General features: G+C 41.7%; 1 protein-coding gene across 1 annotated transcript in view; it reads left to right on the forward strand.

Annotated features, from left to right (window-relative positions):
* Positions 1–13,914, forward strand: part of DHX40 (DEAH-box helicase 40) — a 90,747-nt gene that overhangs the window by 11,979 nt on the left and 64,854 nt on the right. The window contains exon 5 of the mRNA XM_075195291.1: positions 7,824–8,054. Within this exon, the coding sequence (XP_075051392.1) occupies positions 7,824–8,054 (231 nt within the window). The remainder of the gene's footprint in view (positions 1–7,823; positions 8,055–13,914) is intronic.

Below are 13,914 nucleotides of genomic sequence, written 5' to 3' on the forward strand. Positions count from 1 at the left end.
CTAAAATGGACTAGCTGAGACTGGGAAGACCCTTCCAAAGCTATTGGTGGGTAAGCAATAATACCCTGCCTCATGTTGCATGGCATAGGGCAAACCCTCTCCCAAAGGCATGGTAGGGATATTGTATTATTTGGCCAGCTCCACATGATATGTCAGGGGCTATTTTAGCACGCCCTCCACTGGAGATGTTGCTAGTTATAAATACTTGAAGTTCCCACTAGAAGTCGGGAACCGAGTTAGGGTTTTTTTTTGTTTTTAATTGCTCTATTTTTTTCAAAAATGCTCTCCTAATGCTGTCATTGCTGCTTAGTAAAATATTTCACTTTACTGGGATGACATAGCAACTGGTGATTTCTCTTCTTTTTTTTTTTATATCCCACACATCGCAGAATGCTGCCAGCTTTAACTCTGCACACCCCTGTTCATTCTCTTTTATCATAGGGCTGTATGTTGTTTTGTAAGATAACTGTCGTAAAGCAGCAACAGTAATAACTGCTCATCAGTACAAGAACACCATATTAATGCACATTCTAACAATAGAATTACAGTTAACACATTTTTTTTAAAAAGCCACCATCACCCAAATACTTGGATAGATTTATCAAAGTTTCTAATATAGAAAAGTGGAGGCATTGCCCATAGCAACCAAAACCAATTCTAGCTATCATTTGTGTAATACATTCTTGAAAATGATAGCTAGGATCTGATTGGTTGCTGTGGGCAACACCTCCACTTTCCTTTTGTAAAATCTACCCCTTGATCTCTAAATGGATCTCATGTCATCAGTAACCTATCAAAGTGGCTTGCAAATTTTAACATTTTACTAAACATGGACACAGGAACATAGAGGGGGTCATTTACCAAGAGCTCTGGATGCATACAGCAGAACTTGGTTATGTATCAGTTCGCCATGTTCAGTTGTTTATGGCTTAAGTAAATCATTAGAGTGAGATGACATCCGCATTTCCTTTCTACTTAATTTCATTTGTTTTTGTGCATGAGCTTTATTATATTGCTTGAAGCGAGTCTAGAAATGTGCTTCATGCTCCAGAAGTGCATCCCATTAAAAGTGTAGGATGACATCTGAAAACCTCAAACTTTGAGCTAGTAACAAATTCAAGCTTGTTTGTGTAGTGTGGAGAGGCCACTTCACCGGTCCCCTCAAAATTGCACCTACTCTATACTTGGGAAAGAACACCACTCTGCCCAGCTGCTCCCATCATCCTGTGCAAACTTATTGTCACAGTGTTATTGATGTTAGAGTAGACCTTGAACCCTGCTCAGGTGATGACTAACCTCCAAGAGGTTTGGCGTCTAGCGGAAAGAAATGTATTCATCAGGGATCCCCGCAAGGGGACATGGGCTTGGCTGCTCTCTAACTGCAGGTTGCGGTCCTCTAGGAGGCAAAGAGCAGGGTACGACAACCCGGACACAGATGAATCGAGACGCTGAGCAGGAGCACTGGCTGATAAGTACATAAATCTGAGGAACGACATGGAATAACAGAGCACTGGAGCGCAGAGATCCTAGTAGGAAATAGAGCACAGGATCGATGGAAATGAACTGTGTTCTGCGAAATGGGCCACAATCAGGGTTGAAAGGAAGATGATCCAAACTAGAGAATGAGGCGATAAGCTGCAGAGTACTGGAGCGCTGAGATCCTGGTCGACAGTATGCGTCCTCACAGGAGGTGAGACGTCAAGATCTGACCACGGAAGGTAGGAGGAGGTGCCTTAAATAGTGAACTGACCTACGGTAAGCCAATGTAAGTCCAGGAGGAGTTTGAAAGTGCCGGGCTTGCACATGCGCAGCAACTACCGGCCAAATGTTCTCAGGAAGGAACGCCGAACAAACCAAACAATAGCGGTAGTCAAGGGAAACCACAATATCCGTAATCTTGGACAGAATAGCAGGTGAGATGTGTGATACTTATGTTCCAAGGCAAATACCCTATCTCTCTCTACAAAGCAATGAGTTTTGGTACAAATCAAGGTGCATGGCGTGACTAAAGCTGATTTGGATAGCACCTTGCCTGTATTGGTGGATGGCCTCCATGGTGTAAAAAAAAATTGGGAGCAAATTCAATTACAGTAAACTAAGTACTACTTATAATCTTTTTAATCACCTTGTATGTATCTGTACACTTTTTTTATACGGTAAAGCACATTATTGAAAAACAGTTATATTTTTTTTGTCAAAGCAATACTAATATATACACAAACTTGGGATAAGTGCTGTAAATATTGCAAACCTGTATATGTTTTTAAACTTTCATAAAAATCGAATAATTAGCACTAATTTGAACCAGATATTTAGCTTTTCATGTGGTCTACATGAAAGCTATAATGTTTTTTGGAGAGTGAATTGATAATTAACCTTACTAACAAAGGAAAATTGTCCTCTTTCTTTGAAAAAGAGAGAATGGAGTTTGTCCCTTTTCTAAACCAATGTTGTGGCTTTGTTTGATAATGAAAGTTTTGTAAATGTTTATTGGAGGGGACTAGCACTCTCTATTTGTTGCCTGTTTCTTTTTTTTATAGCCCAGTATAATACAAAAATAAGACGCAACCTCTTCATATTCCCATATTCCCAGCTAAATAATAATGAAAAATACGAGGCATTGAATCGCATAAAATAGTGTGATGCTGACACCCGTCAGATTATAGACACCAACAACTTAATTCTTGAAAAAGACGGTGCGTTTATTGTTCACACCACAATAACAACGCAAATTTTCATCAGGATAACACAAGGCGACTTAACTGTCTTAGATAGTCCTTCTGTCTAGACACCGGGCAACTAACGGACATCGGTCACTCCATCCACAACAAGAGACAGTCATTTATCCTCCGTCCAAACACTACAAACCAATTACAGAAATTATTACACTCAATAACAGTCATGTGGTGCACCTGTGTGTTTGTGTTCTATGGAAAAGACTGTGTGGGAATTAACCCTGTCTGCAGCCTGTACCTGCAGAATCATGTAGGAGAGGTGTGGCAAGTAGGCCTTTTTGTCACAATAAATTGCCAGCTGAGTGCAATGAAGCGCCAGTCAATTCACATTAAAGTAGCAATCCAATATAGAAGTTTTGTTTATTTAAATAGCAAGTTAAGTGTCTTTTAAGCATGCATCTGCCAGTTATTTTCTTAGCTGTCCTACAATTCATTATCTCCTTTTTATAATCTCTGGAAACTGCACAATGTGGCTGCCAGTTATACAGATGCAGAATCTCCGCATGTCATGTGAAGGCAAAGGGGGAGAAGGAAGAAGAGAATTTTACAGTAAACGGAGCAGACAGATCTCAGAGGGGGATTCCATACCGCTCCCCACATCATATGCCATGCGACTGTGTTGCCTTGGTAGTCAATGAAACTGCATAATTATAATTTATTAATAGGAGCCTGATGAAATGGTAAAGGTAAAGATGAAATGCTCAGGGTCTCTCTCTTTTTTTTTTTTTTAAATAATTTTTATTAGGGTTTTTTTTTTAAAACAAAACAATGATTATAAAACATACCAGAAGAATGTATAAACATATTGTATACTTATGATATTCAATAAAGTTAACACACGATAGTAAGAAAGAGTTAGATTAATTATAAAAAATCCGGTATGTTACACATGAAAAAGAAACATGTTGTTTGTTTTTATTTTTCAAATGGAGGAGGGAGACGAACAAGGGGGGGGAGGAACAGGAGAATATTATACAGGGTCTCTCTCTTAAGTCACATGCAAAGCCCAGATCAACAGTGATTGTGGGTGGTAGGCAATGTCATTCAGAATTTGAGAATGTTAATATTTTACGTACGTAGTGCCATTTGGAGCTGGAATAACTTCCAGCAATTTCACTTTACAGGACTTCAACAAACAAAACAAAGCACACCTTGTGCAAGACAAGCCAGTTAGACCAGATTTGATTACATTTAGCCAAGGTGTCTCTTCGCAGACAGATGTAGCCAATGGTTAAAGGGTCAGCCCTCAATCACTACCTTCCACCTTTCAAAAACAGGAACTTCAGAAGACATTTAATTAAAGGTTGTACATTTCCAAGCATAAAATGGGTTAGAGTGGATTATAGAGACATTAAATACATTCTTTATCTCCAAGTTTACCACATAAAGCAGACAAATAAGAGGGTTAAGTATGAAAGGAAAGGGGAAGAAATCGCGTATAAACTCCATTCTCCATAGGCACCGGAACCTCCCCACTTCAAGTTCGTAAAATTCTGGTAGATGGGTGTTGTCCCTAAGTTAGGTATTAGGGAAAACTGATTATATATGTAGTTTAGAATTGCTGGCATTCCAAATTTTAAGTTATTGTACAATAAACATAGTTAGACATTGAAATACCTACTGTGATGCCAGAATTGCATGTCTAATATTCTATACAGGTATGCTGTGTAAACAAAGAGTTTATATGCAAAAGCTGAGAGGCTAAATAGTACATGTAGATATCTGGGTTAGTCAACCCATCCTCTTTACTGTCCCAAAAGGTCCCCAATTTGGGATACAACATGCAGACTACCAGGCAGGTCAAATTACAGATGGCTCCTGCTGTTCCTCTCAGTCCTGAGTACGCTACCTGTCTGAACACACTGCAAGAAGGGACAAGAGGAGCATCAGGCATGTGCAAAATGTCTAGGGATAATTTATTGTTTTCTCTTATTTCTACTTCAATGTTAGCAGTATTATATTTGTGTTTAATAAAATGGTGTTGCATAAAAAATGGTGCTACATACGTAGTAACATGAAATAAGCCCATATAGTTCAACCTTTCATTCATTTTTTTGTGTTATTTTTGCAACAAAACAAACAAAAAAACTCTACCTCATTAAGATGGCTTTAGAACTTGACTAAATATCAGTAAACTACTGAGTTTAATATGCACAGAATTCCAACAAAATAGTATTCTGATATTATAAACTTACCGGTACCTTGAAGAAAAGTCTAGAAACAGCATCTCATTGGTTCATTTGTAAATCAATAAACTGAGAAGTCAGCTGGGACATCAGCTAGATATCCTAGTCCACTCCAAAACCCAAAGCAAGCTAGTCTGGCAGAGGGACACCTTGTAGATCCTTGTATTCCCTATTTTCTCTATTCTATCATTTATTTATAAAGCCTCAACATATTACGCAGCACTGTAGATTACCACAGGATCATGATTCAAATAAGTAGCATACAATGACATGAAATATAAGGTAAAGATAGCCCTGTTTAAATGAGCTTACAGTCTAAGAAGTGTAGAAAACAACTGATACGTAAAGTAGCAAAATAACAATTATAGCTGGTGGTGGGGAAATTATGTTTGGCTATTGTGAGGTAGATGCATTAGCAGCCATTAATATTAAATATTAAAATAAATAACTCCAGTGCATCTACTGGTGGTAAAATGAGTGGAGAGAGTGGAAGGTAGAGACATGAAAGACCAATTGGTAACCATGACTTTAATTCACTATATATCTTAACTGAAACTCCTTACTCTTCTGGTTCTGAAGACGGCTTTAACGTTGCATTGACAATTCTCTGGTTATCTGCCCTCTTGGAGCAAACTGGTGTACCCGGGGCGATTTAGGGGGGGGGGGGGATTTAGGCCCCGCCCCTTTCTAACATCTATGTGCAGGTCCGTCCAGCCGTGACAGGCAGGGACAGTGTGCTGCCCAGCTGCTCTGACACAATCAGAGCAGCCGGGCAGCAAACTGTCCCTGCCTGTCACGGCTGGACGGACCTGCACGTACTGTGCAGCCGTCGGCAGCAAGTGTCTGCTAGGGGGGGCGATCGCCCCCCTCTGGATCCGCCACTGCCCAGAGCCAGGGCACTTGGTTCCCATATATGTAGAAGTTGTGGCAGCAACTCATCTTCAAAGCACTCACAGATGCCAACCCTTCATACATCTCTGACCTCTTCACTCTGCCTCTGACCTATGCCTTTCGTTCTCTCTGATGACCACCTCTCCTCCTGCTTCCAAGACTTCTGCCATACACCTCCTACCAGCTCCAGTCCCAATCTCCACTGTGAGCCTTACTAGCTCCTATTGTCTCGACATTGTCCTCTCCCCCTAGACTGTAAACTCTCATGAGCCTTCTCTACTCTTTGTCTCACATCTGCAAGTCTTTCGTTAATCTCTTGTTCTATTTTTATGCACAATTGTAATTTGTATGATTTGTAACTCTGTCCGGAGTTGTGGAACTTTCAAAATGTCTCAACAATCTTCTCCAAAATGTGATGTTTATTACCCTACAGGGTAATGATGTGTGTAATGTAAAACTGTGGCTGTGGTTAATGAAAAGCATCTGCTATAGACTCTATACACTAATTGCCATACTCTTAAAACTACCTACAATATCTTCCCAGGGTGATTTTAACTTGTACTAAATATACAATGTTTAGCCTATTGCGCAAATTATTTTCTGCCATATTAGCTGTCTGTGTGTAAGCTCTAATTTTTGAACTTGAGTCAACAGAGATTTCAGTTTGAACTATTACTATCTTTCTTTAGACTGGCCCCATATTCAATCAAAATACCTTGAATGAAGCACTTATAGGGCTCTACGATTATAAAACGCAAATCAGTCAGTAACAGATTTAGTGGAAAATTAAAGGTCAAGCTCTTAGAGCTTCCAGGCATCTACTAGCTGATGTTCATGTAATGTATGCTTATATGAAGGTGTATATAAATTATGGAAACCTCCCCTCAACCAATCACGCAATTGTTCTTGTGCAAAATGAAATCACCAAGTATATTAAACTTCAATATTTTTTTCTTTGTGTGCACTGTTTATACCATGTACAAGTAAACATCAATGTTATCTTTGGTTTATAGTAAATCAGTTAAAAATATTATTTTAGTATATGTTGTGAAAATACTTATATGTTTCCAATTGATATAGAGTAATTTATCTCTACTATATGTAGAGCATATTTGCCTTGTTCCTACATGCCAAGTGACTTTCAAGTCCAAACGCAACTTGCAGTTAATAGAGAAAGGGCAGAACTTGAACATATTTCCACCCTTACTCAAATTCAATGGTTCTCAAGATGCATTTTTCGATTTTAATCTCTAAACAGTATAATCTTTAATAAAAATATGGATCATAAAAAATGTATTTCTTTATCATTTGTTTTCATTAGATACATAAATCAAGATGTTCTTAATGTGTACTGTACATACAATGCATTTTTATGGTCTAACTTAGTTGCATTTAGATGTTCTGTGCTATCTAGTGGTACGCATATATGTACTTTTCCAAACAAAGACTATGCCTTGACGGTCATCATGATCAGTTACACCTGCCCTGTAGCTGGTGCAAATGATACAGCTGAAACAAGAATACTTAAGAGAAACCCAGGACTTCAATAGGCCGCTTCTGTTTCGGCATGCCTTTACTGTACATTGTCTACATCTGTCTGCCCCTTCCCACCCCCATCTGCCTTTCAAGTCATAGGCAGTTGTAAATGTGTCATTTGCCTTCAGAGTTGAATTGCATTCTTAGGCATAAGGTCAGTTTTTGAGTATGCACAGCGATATTTTACCCAAGATGCACTGCGAAAATGGACATATGTCCGAACATGACTCGAGCCCCTTATGTCTATCACAGAAATCTTTGGTGACTTTTTTTTTTTTATATAAAAAAAATACTTTTAATTCATAGAAAAGGGTAGTTTATTCCAAACACTGTATGTAATATAGGAGTTACAAACATTGCAAACAGAAAAAGATAACTGGATGCCTGCTTATAAATTCTCTACATAGACAGTCATTTATATAGCTTGCCATTTTAGAAATATATTTACATGTTTCCCTATTTCTCTTTCATAAAGGATATTTTGTTTGGTCTGCTGAGAAAACAGTTCTTGATGCAGTGTTCTCTGATGAGGAAGTACCCTCTGAAAGTTATAGTGATGTCTGCTACTTTGGACATTGAGCGGCTCTCTGAATTCTTTGGCAATTGTCCAGTAGTCACAATCCCAGGAAAAACGTATCCAGTCAAGCAGAAATTCCATAACCTTATTGGCCCAAGAGACAAAGACAACAGTGCTTATGTTACAGAGGTATGTGCTACATTTCTCCACCAGACTAACTGGTAAGACTAACAGTGTCCTCTCAGGACCTGAAGCTCGTTATATAATATGTACAAAAATATCTAGATTGTATGCAGAATCTACTTAATGGCAAAAAAACTACATTAAGCAAATTAACACCAAACAGTGTGTATACATCTGAGAGGTACTGGCAATGTGAGAAATAATTTATAAATTGCTGAAATATATCTTTCAAAGGAGAGCTACACCCATTTTTAATATCTCAACACAGAACACTTCACATGCATTAAAATGCAATATGTTTGCAAATAAACAACTTTGCAATTCATCAAGATGATTGAAGATGGTCATCATCATCATTTATTTATATTGCGCCACTAATTCCGCAGCACTGTACAGAGAACTCATTCACATCAGTCCCTGCCCCATTGGAGCTTACAGTCTAAATTCCCTAATATAGACACACACTCACACAGACAGACAGACAGATAGGGAGACAGACAGAGAGGGAGAGACCAGGGTCAATTTTGATAGCAGCCAATTAACCTACCAGTATGTTTTTGGAGTGTGGGAGGAAACCGGAGCACCCGGAGGAAACCCACGCAAACACGGGGAGAACATACAAACTCCACACAGATAAGGCCATGGTCGGGAATCGAACTCATGGTCAGATGATAATTCTGGATAGGGCTACAGATGCATTGTTAAGTATTTGTATTAAAGTGGGAAAATGACTGTAGGGGCAATAAGCGCTCCTTTGGCATACCTCAGATGCACAGCAGCAAAAGGTTAGTGAGCAATTTATGATGGATTTTTTTTGCCCTTACATTGTTCCTTTAAGTGAGTGTTGCTCCATGTTTGTGACATGCTATATTCTTTGGGATCTTCATGTATAGATATACATAGTAGACCTCAGTGAACATATAGGAAACCTAAGCATATCATCAGTGGCCACACACCCAGAATACACACAATGGCACATACACAACAAATACCTACTGTTATCACTCACAAATAAACACTATGCATCTTCTTTGGCTACAAACAAAGCACATAGCCTTATTAGATACAAATATGTATGTTGCCCATCAACATTCAAACTCATCATTTTTATATACACACCAGTGCCCTCAGTTTATCTTTTACCTATATTTGGAATTCCCATATTCCATTTTAATTAAAAATCAGCTTGAATATATTTTTGTTTATATTTACTGATCCAGGGCATTAAATACACATAAATATACCTATTTTTTATACACAATCATCCACAATTAATTTATATGTAATTACACCCAATTCTCACAGTATCTGTATTTTGTACGTTTAAATTCCTGCGTCAACACTCTTCCTCAATTCATACCCCAAATGAAACCCTACCTTCTCAACTAATATTCCTGTTTTCATTCATTTGTCCAGTTTCCTCCAGATTCACTTGACATTCCCATCCCATTTCTCATCTGGCTGTCCTTTTTAGAATTGTAACTCAGTTGTTCATCCACTGTGCCAAGGCTTTGGGGATTATTTACAAACATACATGCAGAATGAACAATGAAGCAACATATAGCAAACATTAGACACAACATTTCAGTAGTCTAACTTGCACTAGACAGATTAATCCCACTGTGTGATTGTTTGCTACGAGCTGCTGTACTGCAAAATTGTTAGTAAATAATCTCTCTTGTATGATTTGCCATTTCTATGTTTTGACTATCTGTTTGCTGAGCATCTGTAGCGCTTTTGTAAGCATAGAATTTTATATTGGTTCTTTTGTTTCATATGTTTTATGGTCGTACTAAGTTTTACATGTCTGGAGGCAGCATAGTGTTAGAGCACTGTTCTATGCCATATTTTACTGTTCACCTCCACTCTCTTAGTTATTGAAGGGAAAGGACTTCATATTGCCAGGCAATCAGAATTAAGCTGCAGGAGTTTCTTTGAATGAAAATACTACAGATTCAACCAATGAAACAGTTGAGGTCTCATCTTGGAAAGTGTAAGCATGTTCTCAGTAATGGAACTTTTATGTCTTTTTTAGTAAAAGTCAGTTTTCTACCTATATCATCTTGCTCACAAACCATCTGTTATACAATCATGGTTTAATTTATCTGTAGACATGATAGGTACATTTTAAAAGTTTGGCACTCCAAACTATACTCTTGCTGCTAGGTCAGTTGTAGCCCAAAATTCTCTTCTGACTTCTTCACACCTAGAGATATTTCTATTATATACAGTCAGTTATATATATTTTGAATAACCATGAAATAGACAAAGAGCGCTCAGTGAATAGAGTGAACACACATGTAAATAATATATTCAACACATACAATAGACTGCTTCACATCTTAAAACATCTATTTCTGATGTACATCCTAGAATAAAACACGAAAGACAGAAGCACCAAACATAGTGTGAATTGGTAAACGCCATATATAAAATTCTAGTGTAAGTAGGTGGCCGCGTACCAAAAGGCAAGAATAAAGTGCTTATCTGATGTATAACTTTGGAAGTAACCGTAGTCCTCCTCAGCACATTCCCAGGGATTAAATAGACTGTCTGATGTAACAATAGAGCAAAGCAATAGCTTATCTGGAAACAGTATTCCTGCTGATTATCTAGGGATAACCAGATAGCTCCGTCCGACGCGTTTCGTCGTTATGACTTTCTCAAAAGGCTATACATATATATATATATATATATATAAATATAATATATATATATATAAATATAATATATATATATATATATATATATATATATATATATATATATATATATATAGACACAGGCATCCTTGGGTAATGCATACACTAACAACTTCTTGCGGTGTAAGCAGTACTGACAATTGTTATTGTTCCATCACAATTAAACAGCATGCACTTCTGTCAAGATGACGCCAAGAACACTGACTAGACATAATTTTCCTATCTGGTCAACAGCCACTGTGGGGCTTTGGTCACACTTCAGAGTATCACAATAAAGGTTAAATACTTGACACTCCTTCTATTGTCCTGGCTTGATGGACAGGTGACACCAGGGGCAGATTGGGCTAGGGGACAAGGGGGCTTGCTCCCATAGTGGGCTACCTTGGGCTGGGTCACTGGGCTGCCGGCATTTTTTTCCCTTTAAAATAGGCTGCTGAATTGAATCTTGCCCTTTCTTCCCCCCCGGGCTAAATCTTGCCAGCCCTGCCCTGACTCCCACCTTGCTTTTAAAGGAAGTTCTCTGCAGGTGTTCTGTAATTGCTCTTCACTGGGAACAAATCCTCTCAGCTGTGCTGCTAGTTGTGGAAAAAGCCACTTTCAAGCCATTTCAAAGCATGTGAGTTAAAACACACTTTTACTTTGTCATACATGTCTTACTCCTGTATGCCTTATGTACCTTAACCTAATATACATGTGTGTAACCCTGTCTGCAGCCTTTACCTGCAGACCGTGAGCTGAATAGCTATTTCCTCTAGTAGAGGCCTCTGACAAACCATTCCCTTAGTCACAAAAAAACATATACATACATACATACATACATACATGTATATACTATTAATGGAGTATAATACATTACCTCTTCCATTTGTGTTATGGTAAAATGAGGTATTTCAAAATGTTTCAACCTAAAATCTGGTTTAATGTGCTATCATTAAGCTTCTCTCAGTATGGTATCACTACATTGTCAAACTTGATAGTTTATTCTTGTTTTTGTATTGGTTACTTTGCCTAGCCCAGTGGTTCCCAAACTTTTGCAGTTCGCGGCACCCTTAGAGTCTCCATAATTTTTTTAAGGCACCCCTCCAAAATAATTACCGAGCAGTCCTGTTTTAGAAGTAGTTGGGTCAAAAAATTGTAATAAGTATTTAGGTCAGGACAGAAATGCTTATTTAGTTGTATGCAAAAATGCCCCCTCTGCATCCAGACACTCTGCCCTCTGTCACGCTGCCCCCTCTGCCCTCTGTCACGCTGTCCCCCCTCCTCTGCCCTCTGTCACGCTGTCCCCCCTCCTCTGCCCTCTGTCACGCTGTCCCCCCTCCTCTGCCCTCTGTCACGCTGTCTCCCTCCTCTGCCCTCTGTCACGCTGTCCCCCCTCCTCTGCCCTCTGTCACGCTGTCCCCCCTCCTCTGCCCTCTGTCACGCTGTCTCCCTCCTGTCACGATGTCCCTCCACTGCCCCTCTCACGCTGTCCTCCTCCTCTGCCCACTGTCCCCCTCTTCTGCCCTCTGTCACGCTGTCCCCCTCCACTGCCCCTCTCACACTGTCCCAGCTCCTCTGCCCTCTGTCACAGCTCCTCTGCCATGCTGTCCCCCTCCTGTCACGCTGTCCCTCTCCTGTCACTCTCCTCTGTCCCCCTCCTGTCACGCTGTCCCCCTCCTCTTCCCTCTGTCACGCTGTCCCAGCTCCTCTGCCCTCTGTCCCAGCTCCTCTGCCACGCTGTCCCTCTCCTCTGTCCCCCTCCTGTCACGCTGTCCCTCTCCTCTGTCCTCCTCCTGTCACGCTGTCACTCTCCTCTGTCCCCTCCTGTCACGCTGTCCCCCTCCTCTGCCCTCTGTCGCCTTCCTCTACCCTCTGTCCCAGCTCCTCTGCCACGCTGTCACTCTCCTCTGTCCCCCTCCTGTCACGCTGTCCCTCTCCTCTGTCCTCCTCCTGTCACGCTGTCCCTCTCCTCTGTCCTCCTCCTGTCACGCTGTCACTCTCCTCTGTCCCCCTCCTGTCACGCTGTCCCTCTCCTCTGTCCCCCTCCTGTCACGCTGTCCCTCTCCTCTGTCCCTCTCCTGTCACGCTGTCCCTCTCCTCTTTCCCCTCCTGTCAAGCTGTCACTCTGCTCTGTAACCTCCTGTCACGCTGTCACTCTCCTCTGTCCCCTCCTGTCACGCTGTCACTCTGCTCTGTCCCCTCCTGTCACGCTGTCACTCTGCTCTGTCCCCTCCTGTCACGCTGTCACTCTGCTCTGTCCCCTCCTGTCACGCTGTCACTCTGCTCTGTCCCCTCCTGTCACGCTGTCCCCCCTCCTCTGCCCTCTGTCACGCTGTCCCCCCTCCTCTGCCCTCTGTCACGCTGTCTCCCTCCTGTCACGATGTCCCTCCACTGCCCCTCTCACGCTGTCCTCCTCCTCTGCCCACTGTCCCCCTCCTCTGCCCTCTGTCACGCTGTCCCCCTCCACTGCCCCTCTCACACTGTCCCAGCTCCTCTGCCCTCTGTCACAGCTCCTCTGCCATGCTGTCCCCCTCCTGTCACGCTGTCCCTCTCCTGTCACTCTCCTCTGTCCCCCTCCTGTCACGCTGTCCCCCTCCTCTTCCCTCTGTCACGCTGTCCCAGCTCCTCTGCCCTCTGTCCCAGCTCCTCTGCCACGCTGTCACTCTCCTCTGTCCCCCTCCTGTCACGCTGTCCCTCTCCTCTGTCCTCCTCCTGTCACGCTGTCCCTCTCCTCTGTCCTCCTCCTGTCACGCTGTCACTCTCCTCTGTCCCCCTCCTGTCACGCTGTCCCTCTCCTCTGTCCCCCTCCTGGCACGCTGTCCCTCTCCTCTGTCCCCCTCCTGTCAAGCTGTCCCTCTCCTCTTTCCCCTCCTGTCAAGCTGTCACTCTGCTCTGTAACCTCCTGTCATGCTATCACTCTGCTCTGTCCCCTCCTGTCACGCTGTCACTCTCCTCTGTCCCCTCCTGTCATGCTGTCACTCTGCTCTGTCCCCTCCTGTCACGCTGTCACTCTGCTCTGTCCCCTCCTGTCACACTGTCACTCTGCTCTGTCCCCTCCTGTCACGCTCCTCTGCACTCTCTCACTTTGACCCCTCTGCCGTGCGCCAGCTATAAAAAAATCAAACAGAAACACTTACCAATCCGCGCGGCGCCGGGACCCAGCATCCTCCTCTCTCACGCAGCAG

This window comes from Mixophyes fleayi, chromosome 2, assembly GCF_038048845.1.
Source record: "Mixophyes fleayi isolate aMixFle1 chromosome 2, aMixFle1.hap1, whole genome shotgun sequence".
In the NCBI taxonomy this organism is placed as follows: Eukaryota; Metazoa; Chordata; class Amphibia; order Anura; family Limnodynastidae; genus Mixophyes; species Mixophyes fleayi.